Source organism: Henckelia pumila, chromosome 2 (genome assembly GCF_033568475.1).
Source record: "Henckelia pumila isolate YLH828 chromosome 2, ASM3356847v2, whole genome shotgun sequence".
Classification (NCBI taxonomy): domain Eukaryota; kingdom Viridiplantae; phylum Streptophyta; class Magnoliopsida; order Lamiales; family Gesneriaceae; genus Henckelia; species Henckelia pumila.
In genome coordinates this window covers 84,143,571-84,157,383 of record NC_133121.1, presented here as the reverse complement: position 1 = coordinate 84,157,383, position 13,813 = coordinate 84,143,571, and the positions used below count along the sequence as shown (strand labels likewise).

Here is a 13,813-nt window from a genome sequence, read left to right as displayed (position 1 = left end):
TATTGGACACCCCCCATTCCACGGAGCAGGTCGTAGGATGGACGGAGCTGGAGTTCGAAACAAAACTAGGGAGCGGGAGCCTTCAGGGGATATTTTATACAACATGATTTGATATAATTGTATAATGTCTAGTTTAAGTTATTTCGATATGGTTGTATCATTACTGAGTTAAGATTTGTACTAAGGTTATATGTATATTATGAGTTATGTTTTCGCACGTTTCACTCTGTTAAGTGTTTATCTTTTAATTAAGATTAATGTATGCCATAGTTGCCAGATAGTAGGTGATTCAATGCAGGGTCACTAAATTTGTGGTATCAGAACATGCATAGATGCTTAGATTTTGAGATTAGTATTTGAGTTTTAGTTTAATTTTTATTGCACATTTGGGATTTTTGAAATATGCAAATCTTTTCAGATATGGCTGACAGAGGAGATGAGAACCATGGCAGTGTTGGCCAGGTGAGACGGCATCATCATCTCCATCATCATGAGGATAGGCATCGTCATCACCACGAGGGTAGACGTCCCTATTCTATCAATAAATTTATGCAAGTAGGACCGAAATCCTTGTTGGGAGGCGAGAATCCCGAGGAGGCAAGAAACTGGATGGCCAGGATCGAAAGTGCTTTTCAAGCCTTCGAGTGTACTGAGAAGCAGAAGATGGAGGTTCTAGAGTTTGTTCTAAATGGACGTGCACGATTATGGTGGGACGCAAAAGCTGCTCAGGCGCGTACTGAGAGAGGACGAGTGACTTGGGAGGATTTTTGTCAACATTTTCAGAAATTATATTTTCCTTCAGCTGTCCGTCAGGCACGATCTATGGAGTTGTTGATGCTGAGGCAGGGATCTATGACTATTGATGAATATCAGCAGCGATTCATTGATCTGCTACCTTACAGTGCCCATATCAATGAGAGTGATGCATCCAAATATGATCTATTTCTGTAAGGCTTGAATCAGGATATCTATTATCAGGTTGTTGTTTGTGATGATCTAACATCATATGAGACTCTGGTTAATCGGTTCTGGCAAGTGGAGAACAGCAATAGGCAGGCACAGCTGATGATGTCAGGACAGCCTGGTGGATTATTTGGGTCTGGGGCTCAATCTGTTGTGCAGTCTGGTTCTACTTCTTTTTCTACTACTACTTCTTCTGGTTCTTGTGGTTCACGAGGTATGTTCCGATTTGGGAAGAAGAAGAAAGATGATCGTTGTACTCACTGTGGTGGGAAGCATCCTACAGCATCATGTCGGAGATCATCTGGTGCTTTTTTTATTTGTGGCGAGCAAGGGCATCTGCGGAGAGATTTTCCTACTCGTATGGGAGTTGTTAGTGGATTGGGATCACATTTTGGATTTCAGGCTTCTACTCATCCACGTCAACAGCCAGCACCACCTAGTTCTTCTAGTCTTTGCTCACGCACACAAGGGCGGGTATTTGCTCTTTCTCAGAAGCAGGCTGCAGAGGGAAGCGATCGCATGTTGGCAGGTACCTTTTTGTTATGTGGTATTCCTGCACTTGTTTTAATTGATACTGTAGCATCGCATTCCTTTATTTCTAGCCATTTTGTTAAGAGACATAGATTGTCTTATGTATCATTAGATCTGGATTTAGTTGTGTCTACTCCGCTGGAGCAGTAGGTAGTAACTAAGCGTCTAGTGATGGGTTGCCTTCTAGAGTTTGAGGATCATGTGTTGTCTGCTAATCTGATGATTCTAGCGATGACAGATTTTGATTATATTTTGGGAATAGATATGCTAACTTTGTATCACACTACTGTGGATTGTTATCAGCGTCTGGTACAGTTTCATTCGGATAAGGGTGATAGTTGGTACTTCTATGGTGATGGAGCACGACCTCCGATGTCACTTGTATTGGCTCTGAAGGCATGTCATGTCTTAGAGACAGGTGGGGAGGGCTACCTCATATATGCAGTTGATATGTCCACGAGTAGTCCAGGTATTGATCAGTTACCCGTGGTCAGCGAGTTTCCTGATGTATTCTTTGACGATATTCCTGGTTTTCCTCCGGTTCGAGAGGTTGAATTTGGTATTGATCTGATACCAGGAACAACGCCTATATCCCGAGCACCTTATCATCTGGCACCGTTAGAGATGAGAGAATTGAAACAACAGTTGCAGGATTTGCTTGATAAGGGATATATACGCCTGAGTGTTTCTCCATGGGGAGCACCTGTTTTGTTTGTTAAGAAGAAGGATGGATCGATGCAGTTGTGTATTGATTACAGGAAGTTGAATCATGTCACCATCAAGAATAAGTATCCTTTGCCATGAATTGATGATCTGTTCGATCAATTACAGGGTACTTTTGTCTATTCGAAGATAGATCTGAGATCGGAATACCACCAGATGAGGGTACGTGTAATGGACCGGGTGCATCCCTCTGCCTCTGTCCCATCTGGCCTCAGCTATAGGGGCCCGCGACCATACTCATGGTCTTCTTTCCACCTGGTTGGGGGAGTTTTTGCCCTCCCCAGAAATCGAACTTATACCACCAGGCTTAGGTACAAATTATTCTGATTCCTGGTACCACTTGAGCTTGGTACCAGTAATCAGAAGAATTTGTACTTAAGCCTGCTGGTACAAGTTTGATTCCTGGGGAGGGCAAAAACTCTCCCATCCAGGTGGGAAAAAGACCATGAGTATGGTCACGGGCCCCCAAAGCTGAGGCCAGATGGTCAAAGACAGAGGGATGCACCTGTTCCATTACAGTACGAGACTCAGATATTGATACGACTGCTTTCACAACCAGATACAGGCATTATGAATTTCTAGTGATGCCATTCGGTTTGACGAATGCATCGACAGTCTTTATGAATCTGATGAATCAAGTATTTTGAGAATATCTAGATAGATTTGTCATCGTCTTCATTGATGATATTATTGTCTATTCTTACGACATGAATGAGCATGCACAATATCTGAGTATTGTTTTACAGACGTTATGGGAGAAGCAGTTGTATGTGAATTGAGCAAGTGCAAGTTTTGGCTTGATCGGGTAGTGTTTCTCGGTCATGTGATATCTAGTGAAGGAATATCTGTGGATCCAAGCAAGATTGAGGCAGTGCTTAACTGGTCTCGTTTGACGACGGTTGCTGAAATCCGAAGTTTCCTGGGTCTAGTGGGTTATTACCGTCGGTTCATCGAGAATTTTGCACAGTTGTCCAGGCCTTTGACACAGCTGACATGGAAGGATGTTGCCTTCACATGGTCCTTGGATTGTGAGGAATCATTTCATGAGCTGCGTAGACGTCTTATAACTGCACTACCTTCTGGATTAGGAGGTTATATTGTTTACACTGATGCCTCTGGTCAGGGGCTAAGATGTGTTTTGACATAACATGGCCATGTTATTGCCTATGCTTCTCGACAGTTGAAGACGCATGAGACGAATTATCCAGTGCATGATCTCGAGTTAGCCGCCATTGTATTTGCGCTCAAGATTTGGAGACATTATTTATATGGCGAGAAGTTTGAGATATTTACGTATCACAAGAGTCTGAAGTATTTATTCACTCAGGCGGAGTTGAATATGCGACAGAGACGTTGGATGGATTTACTGAAAGATTATGACTATGAGATTAAGTATCATTCAGGTTCTGCCAACCTTACTGCTGATGCCCTGAATCGGCAGGTGAGATTTTTTGCACTTCAGACTAGTGATTTATCTCATATAATTCAGTAATGTTGTTCACTGAGTTTTACACTCAATCACAAGAAAGGGAGAAATGGAATTCGTTTGTATACTATTTTATTTGAGCCAACATTGTACTCTTGGATCAGAGAAGCTCAGATATTTGATGTTAAGACTCAGCATTTGGCACGTCTAACCAATGAGGTTAATACATCTGGATTTCATTATCAGACAGATGGTTTATTATGCTTATCGAATCGAGTGGTTATACCTGATGATGCGGAGCTCAGGAATGATATTATATCTCAAGCTCACATGAGTCTATTGGCAGTTCATACTGAAAGCATGAAAATGTATAAGGACTTGCAAACTAGATTCTGGTGGAAGGGGATAAAGCGGAGTGTGTATCAATTTGTTTCTCGATGTCTTGTTTGTCAACATGTCAAGGCTGAATACCAATGACCAGGTGGATTACTGCAGAATCTTGAGATTCCCCAATGGAAGAGGGAGCATGCGACTATGGATTTTTTCACCCACTTGCCTACGACTTCACGTCAGTGTGATGCTATCTGGGTCATTGTTGATCGTTTGACGAAATCAGCACACTTCATTCCATACAACATGGAGTATTCCTACGATCGCATGACACACTTATACATACAGGAGATAGTGCGATTACATGGGATTCCAATGAGCATAGTCAGTGACAGAGATCCTCGGTTTATCTCATATTCCTGGGGTAGTCTTCAGCAGGCGTTGGGTACCACTCTGAGTTTGAGCACTGCATATCATCCGGAGACTGATGGCCAGTCGAAACAGACGATACATACACTTGAAGATATGCTGCGTGCTTTGATGATGGATTTTAGCTTGACTTGGCAGGATCACTTACCTTTGATCGAATTTGCCTACAATAATAGTTTCTATCGCAGTATTGATATGGCACCCTTCGAGGCATTGTATGGTCCACGATTTCTTACTCCATTATTCTGGGATGAGGTGGGATAATGACAAGTGGAGGGTCTAGAGTTGATACAGCAAATTGTGGACAATGTAGATTTGATCAAGCGGAGGATCAAAGCTGCTCAAGATTGGCAAGCCAGTTATGCGAATATTCACTGCAGGCCACTTCAGTTTGATCCTGGTGGATATGTATTCCTTCGAGTATCACCTTTCAGAAAGGTGATGAGGTTTGGATTGAAAGGAAAGTTATCAACTCGTTATATTGGGCCTTTCCAGATACTGGAGAAAATCGAAGACGTTGCATATCATTTGGCATTACCGCCATATATTTCCAGTATACATGATGTTTTTGTCGTTACTTTGACATTATATAGCTGATGAGTCACGTATTATCCAGCCTACTGATGTTCAGCTAGAGCTAGATCCGTCGTACATCAAACGACCACTCTGTATCCTTGACAGGAAGGAGAAAGTGCTTAAGAATAAGAATATACCACTTGTAATGGTACAGTGGTGTGAGGCGTTGAAAAAGCAACTTGGGAGACGAAAAGCCGTATGCGAGAAGAATATCCTGAGTTGTTTGCTTTATAGTATTGATTACCATGTATCAGTGTAATTACAGTTCGTTATAATAAAACATGGTTTTATGTTTCATATTATTATCTTGATCATTACTTTAGATTTTATTTCGCGGACGAAATATTTAAAGGTGGGGAGAATGTAGTAACCCATATTCCATGTTTAGATAATAACATGTTAAACATGATTAAGGGTTAGTATTTAACCAATTCAAAGGCTGAATCGGGCTTTACAAGCAAGAATTGGACTTCCGAAGTTTGGTCAGGATCGGACGGTCCGAACCCAGTTCAGACGATCCGAACCCTGTGAATCGGAAGCTCCGATGATTAGCATATTTACTTCGAAGTTAAGGTAGGATCGGACGATCCGAACCCTGTTCGGACGATCCGAACTACTTCAGCCAACAATGCTCAATGACTAAGCCATGAGTTTTGACAAGTGTCGGGCATAGAGCATTTCGGATGGTCCGATCCCGACTTCGGACGCTCCAAACCTGACATGTCACACATGCAAGCATTGATCTGGATCGGACGCTCCGAACCGAGTTCGGAGACTCCGAACATGGCCGATCCTTGGCCTATAAATAGGGGAGTTGATTCAGGAATGAATTACGAATTTCCGAATTTCCTTCTTCAGTTATATAGTATGAGGTATACACTTGACGGTCCTATCGGTTTTTAGAGAGGTTCTGGAAAACAAGGCGCTGTTATAGTCCTCCAGAACTAGCGACTCCAAAGGGCTTATGACTAGAGCTGTCAGACGGGCCAACCCATGGCAGGACGGGTTGGCCCACCAAAAACCCACCTTTTGGCGGGTCGAGGGTGGGTCGGCCCACCATCCCAACGGGCTGGAAATCCTTAACCCAACCCAACCCAAGGTGGGTTGCGGTTTAGGCGGGCCGGCCCGTGGGTTGGCTCATCACAAATAAATTGTGTGGCGGGATGGGTCTAACCCACGTAGGCCCACCTTTAGTATGATTGAAAAAATTTCAACCCAACCCACTTAAATTGTGTGGCGGGACGGGTCTAACCCAAATTGGCGGCTCTACTTACGACGGACGAAGGTATGGTTCGGGAATATTATTAAGTTTTGGGAGTACTTATTAGCTTATTTAAGGCTTATAGAACTTGTGTAGTGATACGGTGAACTTTTGAATATAGGTTTGGAACCTAGGTCCTGCTAAGACTTGAACTAGCCTAGAGGTACGTACACATTGACTGAGATTGCCAACGAGTATACATGTTTATATGTTGCATTTTCTTGGCATTATTATGTGGCATGATATATGTTACTTCTTTCCATATTCATATGTCATGTGCACATACACGTTGAGCATGTACTTTGATATACCTTGATTATAGAGCCGCTCAGCTCTATACTTGTATATATTCTGTCACTGGGAGTACCGCGATGGCGGGAACATGCATGTCTGATTACTCCGGTGTATTAGACAAGTGTGGTTGTACCCAGAGGTTGATCCGCGAGGTTGCAACATTCATGTGGCGCCTGTACTGAGCATGACTTGTTAGATGACCCGTTACCAGTCATCACGATTGCATGCATCATATACATATTTTTACTCATGTTTATGTATTGGGCGTTAGTCTCTCACGTCCTAGTTATTATCTTGGACACCCCATTCCACGGGGCAAGTCGCAGGATGGACGGAGATGGGAGTTTGAGACAGGAGTAAGGAGCGGGATCCTTCAGGGGATATTTTATATAGTAGGATTCAATATAGCTGTATAATGTTTACTTTAAGTTATTTCGATATGGTTATATCACTACTGACTTAAGCTTTGTATTAAGTTGATATGTATATTATGAGTTATGTTTCCGCACGTTTCACTCTTTTAAGTGTTTATCTTTTAATTAAGATTAATGCATGACATAGTTGCTAGTCAGTAGGTGATTCAATGCAAGGTCACTACAGGTAGTCTTTTACCACCCGCCTCTAAAGTTTGGCAAGCCTTCAGATCTGATACCAGAGGCATAAGGGGTTGCACTCTCTCACCATATAAAAACCAACTATCACCCTCAACTGGACAAAACTGAACAACTTTTTGATAAAAATCCACAGTATCTCGATAAGAGGTCAAAACGTCGATACCCAAAATACAGTAAAAATACTTCATTGCTAAAATCATAAGATTCGCTGATAACTCAGAGCCCTCAAACTATAACGAACAACCCAAGACTAGACTCTTAGCCAAAGTCGAATAAACTGCCGGGTAGATATAGAAAGTACTACATCTAAGGATATGTACGACAATCTATGACGTTTAACAAAACGTACCAAAACGAATTAATTCAATGCATCTGTATCTATGAGAACGAAAGAAGGAATTCCACAAAAAAAAAATTGTACCTGCGATAACCTCATCATTCTCCTTCTGAACCTGATCATGGCTCAGCGGAAAGACTTGTTCAAGAATGTGTGGCCTTTCGTTGGTGCTCCCAACCAACTATCTTGATGACCTATGCGGAAATGATGCTTGAGAACCCGAGCCAGATGTCGATACTACACCTGTCTGTGGACAATTCCTCTTCATGTGACTCTTCTAACCACAGCAGAAACAAGCACCACCTGCCCCACGCCATCTGTTGGTAGGACATAGTCCCTCACACTTCTTGCACTAAATATTCTTCTTTCCAAAGTGGAACACACCTCCACCGGAACCCAAATAATAAGATGCACCAGAATGTTAAATGCAAATGATCGGGTATCGGAAATCTATCACAATAAGATGCACCAGAATTTTAAATGTAAATGATCGGGTACCGGAAATCTAACTACGCTCAGTACAAAAGTATGAGTATACGCATGCTATGAATGTTAAATGAAAATGATCGGGTACTGGAAATCTATCACAATAGAAACTCTTGATCAACAAATGGCACCATGGTATGTAGCACACTGAGTCGTCGCATCAGGAGTTACTCCCATACCTTAAGAAATAAGTAGAATATCCGGACCCAAATCCATGGCATCCATCAGCAAAAACTTCAGGGATGAGCAACCCCTCTACTGATAATATCGAGGTGTAGACTCAACGTGATAGTGCATGCAGCATAATAGTCGTGACATAACAAATGCACATAAGACATGCCATATAAATCATGCAAATATAGAACATTCATACTCAACCAGGGTATCTCGGATAGTATGTTCGTACCTCAGAATAAGCAGCCTAGTGATATTGGCTCCTTAGTCCAAGCCTATAAACAGACAATCATCGTCTTACTAAATGTCTACTAAAACCCTTAACTAGACTAATAGCTACTCACTGGAGCTAATCAGAGTCTAGTGATATACCTGCGTCCGTTGTCAGTCCTTTGATGACGATGACCTCAAAACCTAGGAACAATTATGCTATGATCCCTGTAGCGCCTCGCTATCGAACGACCCTCAAAATGACGACTGAATCACGCCCAAAACCAACTAGAACAGCCCAAAGTCGAGAGAGAATATTTAGGAATTGGCAAGAAAGAATGAACTCTCGGGCCTTATTTATAGACCACGATCAGAACTTCCGATCCCTAGTTCGGAGCTTCCAAACGCACTTCGGAACTACCAATCGTCCTTCTGAACTCCCTCTACAATGAGTGTCTCTGATTGGACAACACACTGCTGCAGACATATTTCGGAGCTTCCGAACTCTCTCAAGTACAATCACCTAATGAAAACCCATATCCTATCTGAATGACACAATATCGGAGCTTTCGATCTCCAATTCGGTGCTTCTGATCACCAACACTGGCTTCCGAACCAGTTCGGTGCTTCCGAACTACTCTTCGGAGCTTCCGAGCTATCCCAAAACTTGAAACCTCGAAACCATGTTGATCGTTCTGAATCTGATTTCAAATCCTTAAACCCTAATGGGAATCCTTTAATCACGTTTAGGTAGTAGATTAGATTAATCAGGAGTCGGGCTACTATAGTATCGGTCTTAAGCTCGTCCTTTGACTCTGATTTAAGCACTAAGTCTATCTGCTTTTGAGATTTTTGTATACTGCAAAGTGTACTCTCGATTTCCAAATATAGCGGTATGAGGTCCTTGGTGTCTCAAGTGCGTCTCATGCACGAAGTTACAGAACCTGGAATCAAAATTGAGAAAAACGTTCAACACTCAGTAAATTAATTGAATTAACAAATAACGATCTAGTTTCAAGTAAATGATCAATCTTAATATCAACTAATCAGTTTTCGACAACCGCGCCAAAAACTTGATCGAAAAAATCAGTTAGAACTAGCGAGTGTACTAAGTCAAATTATAATAAACCAGGTTTAAGTTTGGATCGTCCCACAAAAACCGATAGTTGATTACCTTGATTCGATTTTTATACTTAATCTAGACAATGTAATAAAATGGAGTGTGATGTATTCAATAAAGATTCAATTATATGTGAAATATAATTTAAAAGAATAAATTACTAGAAAAATATCTTGTAACTAGGTATCAAAGAAGAATTCAATTCAAACAAAACGACCAAGACACACGAATGTACCGAGCTGATTTATGCATGCACATGGCAAGAGCTAAGAAATATGTTTATTCCTATCACGGTGAATTTTTCTATTTTATTTAAGAAACTATTTCTAGATATTGTTAAACATATTCAAGTTGAACGAATTAATTATTTCTATTAATCCCAATCAAACTCAAATGAATTCAATCTCTATGAGAAATTTATTTTTTTCACCTAAAATCGCACAATAAATCGAATATTATTTTTTGTCGATTTAAACTTGTGTTAATTGTTGAAGCGAGACTAAAATAAATTCCTAATCTTTCGACTTAGAATCTAACAAAAAATTATGCAAATAATTGGTCAAATCATTCACACGAACAACATTAAAATCCAACAATTAATAATTGAAAATAATCAAAATATCTTAGACATGTGATACTTATGTTTGTGTTGCATATTTTAATGTCATTTAGTTGTTGTTTTGCATTCATTTATGTGTTTTGCTCGTATTTCATGTTTTGTGTCTGCATAATCTGTTTCCCAGTTTTTTGTGTAGGTCGTGCGTTTTGGAGGACGTATGGACGAACTATGGAGCAAGAGAAATGCTGAAGATATTTTTGAAGAAAAGAGGACTGCTCGATCTGCCAACTTCTACCGATCGAGCGGGTCATGAGAAGAAGCAAGGCAGTAGGCGATGGAATTCTGGACCTTTCGATCCGCAATATCTTACCGATCGATCGGCTGCCTAACTTTGAAAAACAGTAGGACAACATTTTTTCTCGCGCTCCATCGGCCAATGTTTACCGATCGAGCGCGAGGCGTTGTTCGGGAAGGAGTTTTTATTTTTGGAAACTCTTTTATTTTGGACTCTAGCTTTTAATAGGTTTTTTATTCCGTTTTTCAAACACTAATTATCAGACTTTGAATCTCTCTTTGGGCGGCTAGGTTTTGTATTCCAACTTTCTCAAGATTTCTTCCTTTCTTTTTAATTTTTCTTTGGTTTTTCATGAATCGTTGTAGCTAAACTTTAGAACTTGGTTGAGGAAGACAAGCCCTTGATTTAGTTTATTCATGAGATTCGAATTTTTCAATGTTTAATCCTTATTGAGTATCAAAAGTTGTTCTGGTTTATTATATGCTTGTTTGTGAGATTTTTAGATTGGTCATCTTAAGATTTTGCTATACAATATACTGCTAAATTAGAATTCAAATCCGTAATTGTTTGAACCATCTAATTGGTGAAGCAACTGCGTTTAATATTTTTCGCTGGTGAATTTGTTAAATCGTAGGAACAACAATTGACTAGATTAAATACAATCGCTGGTATTTGTGTTGTCTAGATTCATCAGTTTTACTCATTTTAATTCTACCTTAAATTTAAATCTAGATCGCTGGTATCCGGGTTGATTTATTGGTAAGGGTTAATTTGGAACGCTGATGTTTAATTAACTACGATTAAGGTGGAACAAGAATTTAATTTTCAATGGTGAATATTCAATGAGAATTAATTATTTTTAGGGAATCGATGATCGAATAAATAATTTCAAGGGTGTAGTCGATCGATAACAAGGCTTGGAAGAATTTATTTTAATTTGTTCTAATTTATTAATATTTAATTTTTTAAAATCCAAAAATCCCTTTTTATTTTATTCCAGTAATTTTAAGAACACAGATAAATTTCACTTTTCTCGTGGGAATGATCCCTACTCACACTACTACATATTTTGGTTATCTGATTGAGTTGGGTAATTTGGGCGTGACACGACTTAGCGCTACCAAATTTTGGCGCCGTTGTCGTGGAACTGTGTTTAATTTATTGTATTCTTTTTCTTTTTATTTTGTTTAATCTCACTCTCTTCTCTTTTCTTTGTTTCTAGTTTTTCTCTCTCATTCATGCTTTCAGGTGATTTATCTGAAGAAGACTTTCCCTACGACCCGGAGATCGAAAGAACTTTACACAGGCGAAGGAGAGAAGCTCGTAGAAGACAGGAAGAGTAAGAGGAAGAGATTCGTACTGAAATTCCTGAGCAAGAAATGGCTGCTAACGCTAATTTGAGTCTTAGACAATTGGGCACTCCAGATTCAAACCAAAAGCCTTATGCATTACTTTTCCTACTCTAGAAAATAATGCTATTTTTGAGCTTAAATCTGGATTGATTCACTTATTGCCTTCTTTTCATGGTCTTGCAGGTGAGGACCCTAACAAGCACTTGATGGAATTCCATGTACTTTGCACAAATATGAAACCCCATGGAGTGATAGAGGAGCAAATCCAACTGAGGGCCTTTCCTTTCTCTTTGAAGAGTGCTGCTAAGGATTGGCTGTATTATTTACCCTCTGGATCCATCACGACTTGGACTGAGATGAAAAGAATTTTTCTGGAGAAGTACTTCCCAGCTTCAAGAGCCGTTAACATCAGGAAGGAAATCTATGGGATAAAGCAATACACAGGGGAATCACTTCATGAATACTGGGAGCGGTTCAAAAAGCTTATTGATAGCTGTCCGCAACATCAGATAAGTGAAAATCAATTAATTCAATTTTTCTATGAAGGTTTGTTGCCTCATGACAGGAGTATGCTAGATGCGGCCAGTGGAGGAGTTTTTGTGGATAAAACTCCAGTTCAAGCGAGGAATCTGATAGAGAATATGACTGTCAATTCTCAACAATTTGGCACCAACAGGAATGATCATGCACCAAGGAAAAACAATGAGGTAAATGTCTCTTCCCTTGAGCAATAATTGATTGAATTTACGTCTCTTGTGCGTCAAATGGCTGTAGGGAATGGACAGACTGCAAAGGCATGTGGTATATGCGCTGCAATGGGACACGCCACTGATATGTGTCCTACTCTTCAAGAGGAATCGGTCGAACAAGTTAATGCTACTGACGGATTTCCTGGACCACCACATCGAAAGTATGATCCATATTCCAACACCTACAATCCTGATTGAAAGGATCATCCAAATCTGAGATATGAAAACCCTCAGGAAAATCAACCTGGACCTTAAGCACCACCGCACAATCAAGCTTATAGGCCACCATATCCTCAACAGCAGCAGCGTCCTTAGATCCCAGCGCCAGGTGAGTTTCTCGAAAATATTGTTAAGGATCTTGCTACTAATACTATAAATTTTCAACAGGAAATAAGAGCAAGTATCCAGAACTTGAACACCCAGATGGGACAGCTCGCCACCGCAATCAATAAGTTGGAAGCACAGCATTCGAATGCTTTGCCATCCCAAACAATTCCAAACCCAAGAGAGAACGCAAGTGCCATTACTCTAAGGAATGAGAAGGAGTTGAAGATTAAGGAGAAAGAAGTTGATGTTTCGCCCAAGGAGAAGCTACAAGAAGAACCGAAGGCGAATGATGGAGAAGCATCGAAGGAAGAAGCGCCAAGAGGTAAGTTTATGAAAAGATGAAGGGATAAAGAAACTTTATGAAAATTTTCGTAGATGTGAGGTGAACATTCCATTGCTAGATGCTATTAAGCAGGTACCTCGATACGCAAAGTTTTTGAAGGAATTGTGCACAACAAAGAGGAAGCAAACACTGAAGGGATGTCAAAAAGTGGAGTTATGTGAGAATGTATCTGCAGTGATCCAAAGGAAATTACCTGCCAAATGCAAGGATCCAGGTATGTTTTCTATCCCATGCACTATAGAAAATGTTAGACTTGAGAAGGCCATGTTAGATCTAGAAGCATCAATCAATGTTATGCCATACTCAATTTATGCATCCTTGAAACTTGATCCTTTGAATAAAACTAGAATTTTCATACAATTAGCTGATAGGTCTAATGCATACCCTAGGGGAATAGTAGAAGATGTGTTAGTGCAAGTGAATAACTTAGTATTTTCTGCATATTTTTATGTGCTTGACATGGAAAACAGTGATCACAATAGTCCTATTCTATTAGGCAGACCGTTCTTGAAAACATCTATGACTAAAATTGATGTGCACAGTGGCACACTCACTATGGAATTTGATGGAGAGGTTGTGAAATTCAATATTTATGATGCCATGATATTTCCTGACAGTGATGATTGTGTATTTTCTATTGATATTATGGATTACTTGGCACAAGATTATTGTGAGCATGCAGGAAAAGATGAGCTAGAGGTGGCTATTGTTGCA

The 13,813-nt window shown here is 40.2% G+C and overlaps 1 protein-coding gene across 1 annotated transcript; it reads left to right on the top strand.

Moving 5' to 3' along the window:
* Window positions 1-11,913: 11,913 nt before the first annotated feature.
* On the top strand, window positions 11,914-12,627 carry LOC140877824 (uncharacterized). Its single transcript, XM_073281406.1, has 3 exons — window positions 11,914-12,152; window positions 12,357-12,387; window positions 12,466-12,627. Exons 1-3 carry the CDS (start codon window positions 11,914-11,916, stop codon window positions 12,625-12,627), a joined length of 432 nt encoding a protein of 143 aa, XP_073137507.1.
* The last annotated feature ends 1,186 nt before the right edge of the window (window positions 12,628-13,813 follow it).

Bases quoted from the DNA above. Each gene is read 5' to 3' on its own strand.
- LOC140877824 (XM_073281406.1), top strand. From the start codon at position 11,914: ATGAAACCCCATGGAGTGATAGAGGAGCAAATCCAACTGAGGGCCTTT. The intron at 12,153-12,356 runs GTTCAAAAAGCT...TGGCACCAACAG, and splicing joins CTTCATGAATACTGGGAGCG to GAATGATCATGCACCAAGGA. The intron at 12,388-12,465 runs GTAAATGTCTCT...GGGAATGGACAG, and splicing joins CACCAAGGAAAAACAATGAG to ACTGCAAAGGCATGTGGTAT.